The sequence below is a fragment of the Poromitra crassiceps genome (genome assembly GCF_964638095.1).
Source record: "Poromitra crassiceps genome assembly, chromosome: 23".
Taxonomy (NCBI): Eukaryota; Metazoa; Chordata; class Actinopteri; order Beryciformes; family Melamphaidae; genus Poromitra; species Poromitra crassiceps.
The window spans coordinates 13423196-13441300 of NC_139639.1; the positions used below are offsets into that span (position 1 = coordinate 13423196).

Sequence of the window (18105 nt, forward strand, 5' to 3'; positions counted from 1 at the left end):
TCTGGGGGAGGTTAGGTTTAGGGTTAGTGAAAAACGGGGAATATAGAACCCGGGGAACATAGAACCCGGGGAACATAGACATGATCCCTTTTTTAGCCATATTTAGACGAATATCTCATTTTAAATCAACATTAGGATTATACTGTTGTGATGTCATTATTCAGTATCTTCTCCTTTTCTCAATAACTTTCATGTCACCACCTGCTCAGCTCTCCTGTCAGCATAATTGTAACTAACAAACACAAACTGGAGGTTTAGCCATCTAATCATGTTCTTTCACAAACAGCCGGTTTGGAAAGAAAAAATTGCCACTGAATCCCACACATCATACATCCTACATTTCTTCCTCCTAAGAGTTGCACGATCTTCAGTCAGATGTCAATTGCCACCATTTGACATCGCCAATACACTGTTGTCATCGCGCAAGCACATGGCTACTTAATATGGACGTTAACGTCCATATTATAGCCATGTGCTTCAGCTGCGCGCTGTACTTTGCTAAATTAGCATCGATGCTAGCGGGACTTACCTGGTTGCTGCTGCTTGCACTGCTGCACTGCTGCGTCACTGCTGCTTGCTGGTAATGTTAATCCCATGTCAGAAAAAGTCTCCAGATTTGTCGCTAACAGGAGGGTCTGTCTGCTGCGCGTGATTTCTATAACCCGGAAAACTGTGTGTGGGTGGGCGTTTGTTTGGTCATCAGCCAAATGAGCCAATCAAACAGGAGTTTTGGGAAAAAAAGTGGACTGGCCCATTCCGTTGTGAAAAACAGGGGTAAATGTAACTTTGAACATATTGCAAACTAATTTCACTCAATAATGGTCGGGTCAATTCTATCCTTGCAAAATATGGGAAGACAATCTAAATGACCTATATAACTGCACTCCAAAGATAATGCAAATAAGGTTGCTTAAAAGTTGGTAGGGACAATTGGACACCCTGAAATGTTGGTAGGGTCCGGACCCCACCGACCCTACACAAAATGACGCGCTTGCCTTTATGTAACCACAATAGATACAAGCATTAATTTGTCCCTCTATCAGTTAAACTGATCAATGGGCTCCCCCTAGAGGTCAGACAGAAAGACAGGAGGCTCTGAGATAGCTTCACATGCTCTAATATCTGCCTGCTTACTTGCATGTATAGTTTAACATGCTTGTTTGCTTGCAGGTAATGTAATGTGAGACACACTTTGTAATCTATTACACTATAACCATGTATTTTGCACTGCACTATTGTATGATGCGAAAGGTGAGGAGTGTAAATGACTGTGACTATCTCAACTTGCTAAGTTTTTTCACGTGTCGCCATATACAGTGTTTTTTAATGTACTTAATGTACTGCATTTTAATATTTTACTCCAAGACTAATTGCTCCCACGGGAGACAAATAAAGTGAACCTTGACGATCAGTTGGATTTGGGGAACACACACTTGATGATCAGTTGGATTTGGGGGACACACACTTAACGATCAGTTGGATTTGGGGAACACACACTTAACGATCAGTTGGATTTGGGGAACACACACTTAACGATCAGTTGGATTTGGGGAACACACTTAACGATCAGTTGCATTTGGGGAACACACACTTAACGATCAGTTGGATTTGGGGAACACACTTAACGATCAGTTGGATTTGGGGAACACACACTTAACGATCAGTTGGATTTGGACTTGACGACTCCTTGGATTTGGGGAACACACACTACCCCAGGGTCTAGTGCCGCCCAATTGCCGAATTCTCGCACTACTACAACACACAGCCACATCGAACATGGAGGCGGAATGTTTTTTCTATCCACACTTCTTGTTTTGTTTTGTTTAATTTAACCTTTATTTATACAGGGGGAGTCTCACTGAGAGCATTGCTCTCTTTTTCAGGAGCGCCCTGTTCACATTCACACACACATTCATACCTGGAAGCTGACCAGTACAACCACAGTCTGATCTGCTGGCCACTGATCAGCTCCACTGGAGCGGTTGGGGTTAAGGGCCTTGCTCAAGGGCAGCTCAGTGGTGGTAATGAGGGAGGGGCAAGCGCTGCCTTTTCACTTTCCTCACCCAAATTTATCCTGCCGGTCCCGGGTTTTGAACCGACGACCTTCCCGTCACAAGCTCGCTTCTCTTAACCGTTGCGCCACCACTGTCCAACGGTATTTGTAGTTGTTCCTCATCTCAAAAGCGGTTGCCGGTCTCTGTTCAGATTTGAATGGTCGACCAGCTCAATATAGAGGAAGATGTCAAGACTTTGAGCTTGATTCGAGTTGTAAAACTAGTGCCAACTCCTTGCTGCCACATAAGACACATATGATATTGAGTGAAATGAGTACACAATTACAGGAAAGTATTTGAAGCTCTATTTAGTCGTTTTCTTTGATTAGTAAACTTCCCAGACAATGCATGGATTGTTAGAATTGACCAGCTCAGTGGCCTTGTGGTCTGAGTGTCCGCCCTGTGACTGGGAGGTCGTGAGTTTGATCCCTGGCCGAGTCATACCAAAGACTATAAAAATGGGACCCATTTGCCTCCCTGCTTGGCACTCAGCATCTAAGGGTTGGAATTGGAGGGTTAGATCACCATATGATTCCCGAGCGCGGTGCACGCCAGGGGATGGGTCAAATGCGGAGAACAAATTTCACACATTGTGGGACTTTACCTTTACTTTACTTAGAATTATTGGCAGCTACTATTTGTGCCAGGCATGCATAAACCCCCATACAATCACACAACCTCATATTTTGTAAAAATCTACAAATAATGTTGTTCATTTTGAGTCAGAGGCAACTATAACTCCTCGTACCTGCTCTGTTTCTGGTCAGAGCCGGTGACGTCTCCTCCGACACTCCCCCTGTCCATCCACGAGCCAGTGCGCTGTACCTGCTCCATGCAGGGGACGGGCTTCTCCTGCCCCAGCGGGGTGGGCGGCCGGCCCCCCCTCATGAAGGTGGTGACGGGGGACATCCTGGTGGACATCACGGGCCGTAATGTCTCCGAGTATCTTCTCTTCACGTCGGACAGAGTGCGCCTGCACAGGTAGGACCGTGTCACTTTAATCACTACGCACCACTTGTCTCCCGTGACATTGGTGCAGAGACACTTTTGTAATTTTGTTTTTAGTTTTATTTATTTCCACACAATAAAAAGTGAAACGGAAAAAAAAAATGCAAACAGGAAAATAATGTGCAGGGTCTCTACCCTCAGAAAACCAAAATAATAACAATACAATACAATCCAGGTGTGCAAAGCATACAATACAACAGAAACAAGAAGGAAACAAGAAAACAAATAAGACAAAGAAAAGAAAATCAACAGTAAAAAAAGAACAGAAAAGGAAAAACACAAAAAGCAATCAAAATAAGTGACAGGATAATGTGAGGTGTATGTGTCATGTATGAGGGGGGCCATGCGTGACTCATCAGAGAGGTCGTAAGTTTGGATTTAAATGAGTTGAGAGATGATTGGCAATATTGATATACAGTATGTGTTCCGTAATATGGCGGCTCTGTAGCGTATTGAAAATTGGTTATTGGTAGTGAGACAATATGGGGGGTGATCTGAATGTCTTGTATTATGTATGTTAGAATTATGTGAATATGAATTATTATGTTAGAAAGTATAACCTACTGTACATGGTGCAGGGAGAGACAGGTGAGTACCGTAAATTCCGGACTATAAGCCGCGGCTTTTTCCCCGTTTTTTGGGCTTTTTTGGCCCCTGCGGCTTATAGTCCGGTGCGGCTTATCTATGGATTTTTTCAAAAAAAAAAAAAAAAAAAAAAAAATCTCTCTTTTTTAGCACTCTTTCTAACTATAAATCCACTTCTGTTTTAATTTCCTCTCTTGCCCTCTTTTCACCACACCGCGGACACTGTGTGCACTGTAAAAAAAAACACAGGTGGTGTTGTGTTATGTTGTTTTGTTGAAATGTTAATAAATGGGAGCTTCCTCAAACAGCCATCTCTTTCCCGACAATCCCCTCTGTGCATGAACCCTTACATATGGTAATTAAACATTAAAACACAATAAAAAAAAATAAAAAAAAAAACATTAAAACACCCGCGGCTTATAGTCCGGTGCGGCTTATATATGTAACAAACAGGCAATTTTGCAGGTGCGGCTTATACTCCGGTGCGGCTTATAGTGCGGAATTTACGGTATATATATATATTTATAGACAAAAGTGCATACCTGGAATGTGTTGATTTAGATTTTTTTTTTAAGTGCAGCTGATGGTTCAAATCTGTTCGAAGATGTAGCCAACCTAACATTTTTTTTGTATGATGTGAATTCTGTGAAGACTGGAGATAATTATACTGTATGTACTTGCCCATATGATATTTCCATACAATAGATATGGGTAATTAAACTGTAATAAAGGGTTAATCAACATGAATGATTTACCAAACTAGATATTTTTCCGATGATACCAAACCATTTGGCATTTTTTCCCATTCCCTTGTTTGCTTCTGAAATTAGAGAATCAAAGTTAGAATTAAAATGGTATCATCAGCAAAAAGTAAAGGCAGTATACATTTAGCAGATGCAGCAGCAAGGTCATTAATGTAAATAAAAAAAAGCAAAGCCCCAAGTATTGATCCTTCCTTGGGGAACCCCACACATTATTGTAGATCTTCCTGAAGACTCAGACACAGACATATTGCTCTCTGTTTTCAATATAGTTTAAAGTCGAACTGAACCCGTTCGTCACGTGCATATGAGTCCGTTTCAGACTGAAAACATAGTTTGTCTAAGATGACAGATTGAGAGGCGGGTCATAGTATCATGTCGATTATTTTATTTGACAATTCTGGGGACTTGATTGGGCTTTGGCCAATCCTGGCGTGTTCCGCCTCCAAATCGAGTGGGATTTAGTGTGTTGTGGCGCTCCCCTCGGGAAGACCCTGGTGACGCGAGGTTGGTGGCTGAGTGGAGCTCAGCGAGCCGCAGGCAGCCAGCTGCCTTCGTGTTGCCGAGCGGAGAGTGCAGCCCGTCGGCCTGGAATCTCCGAAGTGCGACCCCTGACAACCAAGCTCTCCGATGCGCGCGCCATTATCGCTGCTGTAAATACGATATCCCTGGAATGCGCGTTTTAACGAGCCAGTTACATTTCTTTGCATTCTTAGAGATTATAGTTTTTGTTTTTTGTTCATGTTTCTTGGCCAAGTTAGTAGTTAGTTTATGGGATAGGAATTCTGCCAGATGACAGGCACTAGGCGCCATTTTCTACTTCATTTGGAAGAGAAAATTATCCTGAAATGAAGATTTGATTGACAGCTGCATGTCGTGATATGATTGGTTGAAATGGGGTAGAAATTTGATAGTACTAGGTGACGTCAGCAAACTGTACATTACTGTTATCAATGAAATCTTGAAAAATGAACTTTTGATGTGAAAAAGTGTGAAAAACTAAAGAAATTAGATTGTTGTGATTTTCTTTGCATACATTATTAAATAGGTGCACTGCATACCCAGGTATTTCAACTAAAAGAAAATAAAAGTCATTTTTGGGTTCAGCTCGACTTTAATAACCATCTGTATGCGCATTCATGAAAACCATACTATGACAACTTGGAGAGTTTCACGTTCATGTTCTTCCCACATTGGCATCGACTTAGTTCTTATTTCATTCATTCATTATTTTCTCATTTTAGAGGTAGAGATGATTGTCATTCTTGTCAATAGGTATGGCGGTATAACAGTGGGGAACATCCAGAAATCAATCCCAGCATCCTTTGGGAGGAAGACAACTCCCATGGTTCGCAAGATAGCAGTTCGCAGATCAGCTCAGGTAAGACAATCAGTCTGCAATGGACTAGGAGGATTACTACACAAAGAAGAGCGACTGCTGACAGAACTCCCCCTTGTGTCCAGGTGTTGTATAACAATAAAGGCTACCACAGCATGCCGACCTATCTCAATGTCCTCAACAATGCTATCCTTCGTGCCAACCTGCCCGCATCCAAGGGCAACCCTGCTGCATACGGTAATTTTGTATTTAATTTAACCTTTATTTGATATTAATAACAATCATAATCATAATCATAATAATGGATTCTATTTAAATATTGATTTTCACAGTGCTTAAAGACGCTTTACATTCACAGGATAAGAAACAACTTTCATGAAAATGAATAATAGGAATAAAATAGATGGGAGAGATAAAAAGAAGAAAAAGATTGCAAGTCTTTTTTGAAGGATGGTAGGGTGTTAGCCTGTTGACCAGGTCAGTAGGGGAAAGCTGCTGGATGAGGGCGGAGTCGGGGAGGGTCTCAGCCAAAACAGGTCGATCTCATTGAGACACAGGGTCTCATTCTCAAGAGAGGCCTGCTACTAATATAAGATACAGCCTGGCTGCTGAGTACTGGGAATAACTTTCCCATTGGAATAACAAGTTGGAAACAATCGTCGCTTGGTTTTTTGGGAGCGTTTTTGGTTTGTTGATTACATGGACATAAACAAAGGTGTGTGTGTCTGTGTGTGTGTGTGTGTGTGTGTGTGTGTGTGTGTGTGTGCGCGCGTGCATGCGTGTGCACATTTGTGTTTTGCAGGGACAAACCACCCAATGAATCGGACCAGCGCCAGCCTTTCTTTGGACTACCTGTAAGTTGCTCAGCACCATTTACTTTATTCTCTTTTTCTTCTTTGGTGGTTTTTACCTCGGCACTATTGCTACGGCGTCATGGTCATCAAGGCAAAATTCAGCTCAGGTACTCAGGGTGGAAACACTTCACTCCTCTATGGTTTTACATTATCAAACTACTTCACTCCTCTATGGTTGTACACTATCAAACTACATCACTCCTCTATAGCTGAACACTATCAAACTACACTACTCCTCTATGGTTGTACACTATCAAACTACATCACTCCTCTATAGCTGAACACTATCAAACTACATCACTCCTCTCTAGCTGAACACTATCAAACTACATCACTCCTTTATGCCTAAACACTATCAAACTACACTACTCCTCTATAGCTGAACACTATCAAACTACATCACTCCTCTCTAGCTGAACACTATCAAACTACATCACTCCTCTCTAGCTGAACACTATCAAACTACCGTAAATTCCGGACTATAAGACGCACCGGTCTATAAGCCGCGGGACCAAAATTGACTATTTTTTTCTTCTATAAGCCGCACCGGTCTATAAGCCGCGGGTGTTTTGATGTTTAATTACCATATGAAAGGGTTCGTGCACAGAGAGGAATGTCGGGAAAGAGATCGCTGTTTGGGGAAGCTCCCATTTATTAACATTTCAACAAAACAAAACAAAAGTCAGGTCACTAATCCCCAGACAAAATCACACAACAATAGGCTATATGTGCAGCAAACCTGTAACCAGAGAAGTCAAGTCACTAATCCTCGTCTTCCTCTTCTTCCTGCGTACTGAAACCACCAAAGTCCTCATCTTCAGTGTCGGAAACGAACAGGTTCAGGGTGGCTTCGTCAACCACTCACCTCTCTCCTTCATTGTCACTCAAAACCAACGAACTCCTCTTCGTCACTGTCGGCATCGAACAGCCTCTGAAGCCTCTGACGGCCCTCAGCGCCAGCTGTGGCGTCGTCATCCTCTTCATCCCGCAGCAGTCCAGCGTTTTGGAACCCGTTGGTGATTGTGGATGTTTTCACACTCCTATAATATTCCGTGCTGAGACAGTTCCTCCTGCTGCACCGTCCAACGCCTCACCATTGACTCATCGATGCCCAGGTTACGCGCGGCTGCTGTTTCCCTCTTTTAATGCGAGATTGACTGCTTTCAACTTGAAAGCTGCGTCGTACCTTCCCCATGGTAAGTGAGAGTGTTGCTTCTACTGCTCGTTCTCATGCTGTCGAGAACGAGCAAAGCTTTTTTTTGGTGAAAGAATCCTCCAGGGCGCTTCTTGTTAACAGTCCGAGTGAGTGGCAGGTCGAACGTCAAAGGCACTTCATCCATATTTATGATCTGCTCCGGTTCGATGGAATATTCCTTGATCTTCCTTTGTGTGAATTCGCCGAAGTTTGTGATTTTCTCCTGGTAGTCGGGGGAGGGAGTTGATGGCCGAGTGGCCGTTTGCTTACCGTAATTACCATATGTAAGTGGTCAGGCACAGAGGGGATTGTCGGGAAAGAGAATGGCTGTTTGAGGAAGCTCCCATTTACCGTATTACCGTAACATTTCAACAAAACAACATAACACAACACCACCGTTGTTTATTTTTACAGTGCACACAGTGGTGAAAAGAGGGCAAGAGAGGAAATTAAAACAGAAGTGGATTTATAGTTAGAAAGAGTGCTAAAAAAGAGAGATTTTATTTGTATTTTTTTTTTTTTCTGAAAAAATCCATAGATAAGACGCACCGTTATATAAGCCGCAGGGGCCAAAAAACGGGAAAAAAGCCGCGGCTTATAGTCCGGAATTTACGGTACATCACTCCTCTATAGCTGAACACTATCAAACTACATCACTCCTTTATACCTAAACACTATCAAACTACATCACTCCTCTATAGCTGAACACTATCAAACTACATCACTCCTCTATAGCTGAACACTATCAAACTACATCACTCCTTTATGCCTAAACACTATCAAACTACATCACTCCTCTATAGCTGAACACTATCAAACTACATCACTCCTCTATAGCTGAACACTATCAAACTACATCACTCCTCTATAGCTGAACACTATCAAACTACATCACTCCTCTATAGCTGAACACTATCAAACTACATCACTCCTCTCTAGGTGAACACTATCAAACTACATCACTCCTCTATAGCTGAACACTATCAAACTACATCACTCCTCTATAGCTGAACACTATCAAACTACATCACTCCTTTATGCCTAAACACTATCAAACTACATCACTCCTCTATAGCTGAACACTATCAAACTACATCACTCCTCTATAGCTGAACACTATCAAACTACATCACTCCTCTATAGCTGAACACTATCAAACTACATCACTCCTCTCTAGGTGAACACTATCAAACTACATCACTCCTCTATAGCTGAACACTATCAAACTACATCACTCCTCTCTAGGTGAACACTATCAAACTACATCACTCCTCTCTAGCTGAACACTATCAAACTACATCACTCCTCTCTAGCTGAACACTATCAAACTACATCACTCCTCTCTAGGTGAACACTATCAAACTACATCACTCCTCTATAGCTGAACACTATCAAACTACATCACTCCTCTCTAGGTGAACACTATCAAACTACATCACTCCTCTCTAGCTGAACACTATCAAACTACATCACTCCTCTCTAGGTGAACACTATCAAACTACATCACTCCTCTATAGCTGAACACTATCAAACTACATCACTCCTCTCTAGGTGAACACTATCAAACTACATCACTCCTCTCTAGCTGAACACTATCAAACTACATCACTCCTCTCTAGCTGAACACTATCAAACTACATCACTCCTCTCTAGGTGAACACTATCAAACTACATCACTCCTCTGTAGCTGAACACTATCAAACTACATCACTCCTCTCTAGGTGAACACTATCAAACTACATCACTCCTCTCTAGGTGAACACTATCAAACTACATCACTCCTCTATAGCTGAACACTATCAAACTACATCACTCCTCTCTAGGTGAACACTATCAAACTACATCACTCCTCTATAGCTGAACACTATCAAACTACATCACTCCTCTATAGCTGAACACTATCAAACTACATCAGGGTTTAAATCATTTAAGAAGTGTGAGAATCAAGTCTCTTCTTTAATTAGCACAATCTCCTCTGCTCCTCTACATCCAGGCTCCAGGGGACAGATGTGGTCATTGCTATCTTCATCATTGTGGCCATGTCCTTTGTGCCAGCCAGCTTTGTGGTGTTCCTGGTTGCAGAGAAATCCACCAAGGCCAAACACCTGCAGTTTGTCAGCGGCTGTGACCCCGTGATCTACTGGCTGGCTAACTACATGTGGGACATGGTGAGGGAGGACGTTCATGTGGACGTGTGTGTGTGTGTGTGTGTTTGTGAGAAGATGGCAGGTTTCTTGTCATCCCCTCTAAATATCACATTGTATTTGAATTATCCTAAACCAATTTCCCAAAGCCATCCACTGATTCATTTTTGATTCACATCGAGGTAGCTGAGATGATATCCCACACAACTACTAATCGCTTAAAATAACCTTACATTTACATTAATCCACCTCTTAATTTATGCAAAATCCCCTTAAAAATACTTCCCGGAGTTATTAATGGAGGAGACATGTTACCAGATGTTAACACATCTTTTTACCAGGAGACATCAAAACCACCTTAAACACGACTTAACACAACTTCATTTTTGACTCATCATTACTTTATCATTTAATGTAAAACCTACTTTATAATTTAATTTAAGGAGACAACAACATCGATAACTCATTAATAACCTTGTAAAACCTTACAAACCCATAATGCTAACCTTACTTTACAGTATTAAAGCTGATATTTTTTAGTCGATAATTTATGTTTATGTAATTAAGGAAATTTCAGGGAGAAAATGAAGGGCTTTGGCTTCTTGGCATTGATTGATTGATTGGTTGACTTTATTCATGGATATAGAGACAATAAAAGATAAAAGGGATAGCATGTAAAAGTGTAAAGTACCGGTAAACACTTATTTCCAACATGGTCCCTGATGTTTTAAAAACAGGACAAACAGTAACACAAAACATAGCCATCTAAAAACTGTAGCAAAAAAACCCATGACAATCATAGTATACATTAAACACCAATACACATGGTATTTCAAAATCCTGTCCTAAAGTCTTCCATCATAGTCACAATCAAATTACATCCGAAAATACAAACATTTACACAAAATAGAAACAGTCATCACAGTGAACACAATATGCTCACAGGCCACATTAGGCCTACGAAACTATTCCTTCACCTTACTCCAGAAGATGAGCGTGGACTAAACTAGAGCTGTGCATCTTCACTGATCTCACGATTCGATACGATTCGATTATACAAGTCTACGATTCGATTCGATTCGATTATTCGATGCATCTCCGATGCATCGCGATGCATCTTAAATCGATGCATCACTTTTTCCGCAATACATGATTTATTTTTTCTCACTTTCTTTTTTCTCAGTGTGGCTACTTTTCCAATAAAAGTGCATTTGGAATTGCATTGTATTATGATCCATAATTAAAATAAACAACTGCATGTACTTACATTCTATTTTATTTGATTATTAAAAAAAAAGAAAAAGAAAAAAAAAATTAAATAATCGATTTTTGATATTTGTTAATCGATTCAGAATCGTCCTATTAAGCATCGCGATGCATCTCTGAATCGATTATTTTCGGCAGCTCTAGACTAAACACTACATGACATAGAAACGCACAGGCGAGGCAATTGACTTATCCCGATTTTTGAATGGGAAAGAGATATAATGAGTAAAATTGAGTGTTTCTCCAAGTCTGAGTGCTCGCTCTCGTCTGGTCTCTCCCCAGCTGAACTACCTGGTACCCGCCACGTGTTGTGTCCTCATTCTATTCGTGTTCGACCTGCCGGCCTACACCTCCCCCACAAACTTCCCCGCAGTCCTCTCCCTCTTCCTCCTCTACGGGTGAGTCATCTTATGTTTGTACATTTTACATTTGAGCCATTTAGTGGATGCTAACTCGCAATGGCTATGTTGTCATGGACAGAGTAACCTGGTTATTGCCCATCTCATTAAGCCTTAATCAAGTTAAGCAGTTTACACAGTCAGACCTTTGATCCAAAAGCCCTGTTTGATACCATTCCCTATTACAGAAATAGTGGCCCTGTTTGCCATTTTTTACAAGTGTCCGAATTCTCAACTGTTAATTTCATTCACTATATAGTCCACTATAAAATGCCCACAATGCATTGCAATTTCTAGTGAACAGCAATTATAAAGCGGCTCTCTCAAATCAAACAATCTGATTGGTTCACAGCTGTGGTATATTTATCGTATACCACAGCTAGAGCCGCATCCCCGAAAAACACTCCGCCTCTGAGAAAACAAATGGTAGCTAGCTAGCCTGCTATCCTCGCAAACGGGAGCTCCTAAGCCAACCTGTGTCACCATAATACCCAGAGTGCCTTGCGCTAGTGTTTACTGTCATCTCCTGCTAGTGACGTCATCAGTATGCAACAGCTGAACTAGCTAGCCGCAAGCTAGCTAATGGCGATAACAACATTCGCTAGCTGCCTATCGAAATAGAAACATTTAAGGTTAGCTTCGACCTCCGGGGTGGCTTATCTATGGACGAGTGGATTGAGCAGTGCTTAACGGACACGTTATCTCCAGAAAAAAGCCACCTAGCCTCGTACCTAACATTAGCACAAGCATTAGCCAAAGTTAGCTAGCTAAGGTTAGCTGTTTGTCAACAAGCCTGTCTAGCTGACATTACGTCCAGCAACTGGGTCGGTTGTGCAGGAAGCCAGGAGGGACTATTTTATTACGCGGAAGAGTATGATTTATTCATTTTTGATCGTTCCCCATAGTTCACTAAACACTACATGTGGAATAGTGAGTGAGTGAATGAGTGAACCATTCTGAACATGGCTAATGTGATTGAGTCTTCCAGTTCCCATGAATAAAACAATCAACAGAATATTCCTCCTTCCTCTTTGGCTGAGCAACAGTACGTTACTTCTAATACAGTGGAAAGAAATTATGATACCGATAGTATTTCTCGCCGCCATGTTTTTTGACTGTTGGAGTTTGAATTTGCGCAGAAGGTGAAAACCAAAAGTGAAGCGAGTTTAGAGGTTTTCATGCCACAGTAAAATGTTTCATATGGTTAAGCTAAAGAGAGAGTAGAAAGCGTTGTTTTTTACTTCCCCCTTGAAGTTTCTCAAGAGGAAAATGCTCAAAAGTCATCCGATTTGTGTGAATTTGACGCCACCGCAGGCCACGCTCCCCCTTGTCCTCATTTATATGGTAATTAACGATGAATAAGATGAAAAATATCTCTCCCCGCTCGCGTGACCTAGAAAAAAAGGCTGAGGCGCTGGCTGTCCCCTTGATTACAGTTATGATCACTAATGCATAATTCATAATCGCCTGTCTCCAATCCCGATTTCACATAGGTCGAATTAATATTTGAATGTAAATTGAAATGGCCTATCATGGTATCTTCACCTGCTGTAAACTGATAAGCAATACCAACTGCTCAGCATCAGCATTTTTTGTGATCCATATCAATAATGCACATAATCATGAATTAAAAATACGAAATCATTATCACTGGAAATGTCAGTAAAATATATACTGTATATACATAATTCAAGTACTGTGTGTATGCAATCATATCAAATCATATCATGAGGTCCTTGACAATATTAAGTCCTATATTTTCTTGATTTGACATGGGTATATTTTCATCATATGACAGAGTTGCATGGCGGATGTGTTTGTGTGTGGTTTGCTGTTTTGATGTAAAGTGCAATGAGTTTCCCTGCACAGTATATGAAATGTGCTATACCAGTCAAGTTTGACTCTCTGATTGTTCCAGGTGGTCCATCACTCCCATCATGTACCCTGCCTCCTTCTGGTTCGAGGTTCCCAGCACTGCCTATGTCTTCCTCATTGTCATCAACCTCTTCATAGGCATCACTGCCACGGTGGCGACCTTCCTTCTCGAGCTCTTTGAGCATGACAAGGTCAGTTTGACCCTCGTTACTGCAGCTTTTTATTTTGCCTGAGACAAATCTGCTTCCCAACCATCTCCAAAGCGCTGGCGTACTCTTCAGAGGTTGCTTATGTTCAACAGCGACTGTGAACAGCTGATTGTGTTTCTAAATGTACAACTTGGCCCGTTTCAATAGAACTAAATAGATATTCATACATAATATCTGTGTGGTTTTTGACTAGGAACTGATCATTCTACCATTGATATGTCTAATTGATTTTGTGTTTAGATAATCAGCGTGTTAGCTAGCTAACCGTAGTATCAGGTCAGCTAACGGGGAAGTCCCACCAGGAACGTCAGGTACGCGTTCCGGCTCCGACGCGCTCGTCGGAGCTGCTCGCGGGCATTTTAGTCAACGTGTGTGATCCCACCAGGCACGCAACAACGCGCATCAGAAGCGGCTCGACGCCCCGCTCCGCTAAAGATACGCGGCAGTTCTATTTTTCACGGATGACGCCTGGAAGCTGCGTCAAGCTGCACAGAGCAGATCGTTCAGCCCGGAAGTCAGACACAGCAACTGCACGAGAATCCGGTAGATTTTCATAATAAAACACCGTGTGCAGACCCAATACCGACTCCTTCTCCCCCCCTCCCCCTGTAGTCGTTCAAGTAGACGAAGAAATGCAAGAGTTCTCCTGCTGCTAACAGGCACTGTATGACAAATTAAGAAATAATTTCAGCCTACTTACTTACCCATGGTAGAAGCACAACAATCAAGGGAAAATGACCAAATCAAAAGCAAGTCAACGACAGACTGTGTTGTTTGTGTGTTGTGCTCTTTACATCCACCCCATTGTACACACAGTATCGCGCGATCTCGTAAATCCCGTGCGATCTTGTATCCAGCTGGCAGGCAGCGCTCGGAAGCGCTCCGCTTCTGAAGCGCGTGCGGTGGGACATGCCGACGTGCAGAAGACGGAGCAAAACCGCGGCGCAGACGGAACGCTGCGCAGACGGGCCTGGTGCGACCAAGGTGTAACCGTCTTGTTGTAAACAAGTATGGTAATTTACACTCTAGTTAACGTGTCTATAAGAAGCTTGTGTTAGTAGTAACATGTAGTTGCATTGGATTGCATTCGAATTGTATGCTAAATGACATATGGCACAATTGCAAATTAAAAAACAGCAGCAGCGTGCACACTCCAAAATAAAGTAAATCAAGGTGCAGGGCCAAGGTAGAAACTTAAAAAAGGAGAAAAGGCCAGCAGCACTCCACAATGTCCTTCGTGCGTTTAATAAGGTCTTGTGCAACACAGCATCAACGCTGATGAAGGCTACCTGCTGTGCATCACTACACAGTCTTCATCAGCTAAGACCTTTAACCCTAGAACACTAACGTGATTTAAAGTCACACCATCACTAACGTTGGGTGTATTTCACCCGATGCAATATACCCCATAAAACATACTTCTCATCAAAATATCTTAAAGTACAACAATACATGGCAAATTGAGGTACTCTTCTTTTGTTTTTAAATGTGAAATATCACAAAAAACACAAAAAAGTATATTATGGGGGACACTATAAAAAATATGTCAAATTCGGGAAAAATGAGGTAATCGTTATAAAAATTTAAAAAACAAAACAAAACAGGAGCTCCCAACTTCTCCTTCGGTCCACCCATTCATGGGACTTGTGTGGTGAAAAAAAAAAAAAAAGTCACCACAATACCATTAACCCTAACCCGAAGATATTTTACCCTCTATCACTAACGTCGGGTGAAAATCACCCGAACACGTAGCCGGTAGAAAAAACCATGAATGGGAGCAGGGAAACAAACTTAGATTCAATGACGTCAGTGAGCATCCTGAAGGTACCTAAAGGCCTAAACATGGTCGTCCGTCTGCCTCGAATTGGAGCCGTCTCGCCGTCTGGCGGCGCCAGCGAGCCCCACATGCTCGGACGCCACTACGCCCCCCCTCCCCCCCACCTCGCGGAAGCTCCGTGTGAAAATGGCGGAGATTGTGTGCCAGGCAGTCTGAATGAAATTGAATGTAACGTTCCCAATTCTATGTATTACATTCTAAAAAACGACCCTCAACATTTGGGAAGGCTAAGCCACACAACTAGTTGTTATAATCTAACATCATGCTTTGAAAGGCGACTTTACGACGAAGAGCCAGGGCAACGGCCAATCACAACTCTCCTGCAGCTGTCGTCACGCACGTATCGTCGCCGTGAAGTCACATTTTCGAGCAGCCCCCGTCAGCCGACGGCGGCCCCTCCCCGTAGGACGGGGCTCCACCCGCCGTCACACGGGGAGGGCGGGGCGAGGCTCTGACGGACGACCATGTTTAGGCCTTAAGGACCCGCCCACCTCAGACAGCAGCAAGACAATGAAAATCACGCGAATTCAATTGTCCGGGTGAAAATCACCCGACGTTAGTGTTCTAGGGTCAAGAAAGAACACACATTAGGACTAAATGGGAACAATTTCACAGATCCTCCCCCTCCCTCCAAAATAGAGCATTGTGGAATAGAACGAGGTGGTTTTGTGTTGCAGCACTATCAGAGTTAGCCTGTGGGTGCTTCTGTACGTATTCCTTCACTCCCTCGGTTTCTCCTCCAGGATCTGAAAAGAGTCAACAGCTACCTGAAGTCCTGCTTCCTCATCTTCCCCAACTACAACCTCGGCCATGGCCTGATGGAGATGGCCTACAATGAGTACATCAACGAATACTACGCCAAAATAGGTAAGGTAACAAGATGATTTTGCTCTTATGACATCACTATGACTGACAGTAGAATGACATCATCAGTGCCTATGACATCATCAGTGATGTCATAAGATGATATTACCTGTTCATTGGCACCTCAGGTGTTCATTGGCAAACTTCAGACGGGCCTGTAGGTACATAAACCGAAAACCTAACTATGTAATTTAGGGTCTTATGTGACTAATTGTAAGCCTCAAAAGGTTTGAGACATTAGTTTCAAGCCAAATCCTAAATATCGCCATTTCAATGTTTACAATTTTTCTTGAGGCAGCATCAAAAATACATCTATGACAATGTAATGTACGAATGCATTTAGTGTAAACACAATTATAGAATACTTCATCATTTTGGAAATGAATGTGTGCGTGTCTGTGGGATGTCACCCAGGGCTGGTTTTCAGTGCAGTCCTTTTTCAGGTCCAGGCCCGGTTTTACAGGGGTGCAAAAGCACGCATTGCACCCTTATTTTAATTGTCTGCATGCTCAGTTGAAAAGAGTGGGGGGGGGTGGGGGGGAAATTATGTCATAATAATAAAAGATAATGTAGCCTAGTAGAGTGTTGTATGTTCTGAAATACTTATGTTGCAATATTCTTTGCTTAAACACTTTACAGCATTTAAAGAGATTATTTGGTCTTAACCAAAGGTACAATGAAATCTCCATGCTGCAGCTGCACACTTACTGTTTAAACTTGAATTATAATTGTTGTTTTTCTTTGTTCTTTGATGTGAATGTATGGCTTTTTAGAACCTATATGTAACATTTTAAGGTTGAGATAATTGTATTATCATTATATGGTCCAAATATTTTAGTAAAGCACTTGAAACACTTGAAATATTCTTGCTTGGCTGGTATCATTCTATTTGAAATTATGGTAAAATGCATTATTTTTAGTAAAATAACATGTCAAATTTTTCGGGCGGCCAGCCACCCGGGTCGGCCGGTGCATGTGCACCCCTTCCTATCTAGGATGCATCCCTAGTCATCTTGTTCTGGAACCGGCCCTGTTCAGGTCCTCCCTGTCTGCTTTTCAGTTGATGGTGTCTTGTTAAACAGACACTGAATCTGTGTTTTCAGGCCAGTTTGACAAGATGAAGTCTCCATTTGAGTGGGACATCGTGACTCGAGGACTCGTTGCCATGACAATCGAGGGCTTTGTCGGCTTCCTCATCACCATCCTGTGCCAGTATAACTTCCTCAGGAAACCTCTGTGAGTCTGTTAGCATGTTGGTGTATATAAATAAACCTCTGTGAGTCTGTTAGCATGTTGGTGTATATAAATAAACCTCCGTGAGTCTGTTAGCATGTTGGTGTATATAAATAAACCTCTGTGAGTGTGTTAGCATGTTGGTTTATTATAAATAACATGACATATAACATACTGCTTTGTGTGTACACGTGTACAATGGAATCTGATTAAATCTATTTACTTATTTATTTAATTTGGCGGGGGACAGTACAAGTCAATCAACATTTTAGTTCACACTTAAATGTAAATGTGTTAGCCAAGAGGCTAATTTCTGTATTCCCCAGGCAGGTCAAGAGCATAATCATTACAATAAACAAGAATACATGTTAGAAAAAATAAAACTGTATAAAAGTTAGTAAATATAAACAGTGCAGTACTATTAAAAATAATTAATAAAAACAATAATAACTCAACTAACTTAACTTAACTTATTTCCTACCA

General features: G+C 41.9%; 1 protein-coding gene across 1 annotated transcript in view; it reads left to right on the forward strand.

Moving 5' to 3' along the window:
- The window catches only part of LOC310796736 (ATP-binding cassette sub-family A member 2-like), a gene marked incomplete at its 5' end in the record, with an annotated part of 105113 nt that overhangs the window by 74005 nt on the left and 13003 nt on the right, over nucleotides 1-18105 (forward strand). Inside the window, 9 exon segments of the mRNA XM_083658972.1 lie at nucleotides 2822-3035; nucleotides 5684-5789; nucleotides 5873-5984; nucleotides 6550-6601; nucleotides 9790-9964; nucleotides 11489-11604; nucleotides 13523-13670; nucleotides 16269-16397; nucleotides 17498-17625. Of these exon segments, the coding sequence (XP_083515098.1) occupies nucleotides 2822-3035; nucleotides 5684-5789; nucleotides 5873-5984; nucleotides 6550-6601; nucleotides 9790-9964; nucleotides 11489-11604; nucleotides 13523-13670; nucleotides 16269-16397; nucleotides 17498-17625 (1180 nt within the window).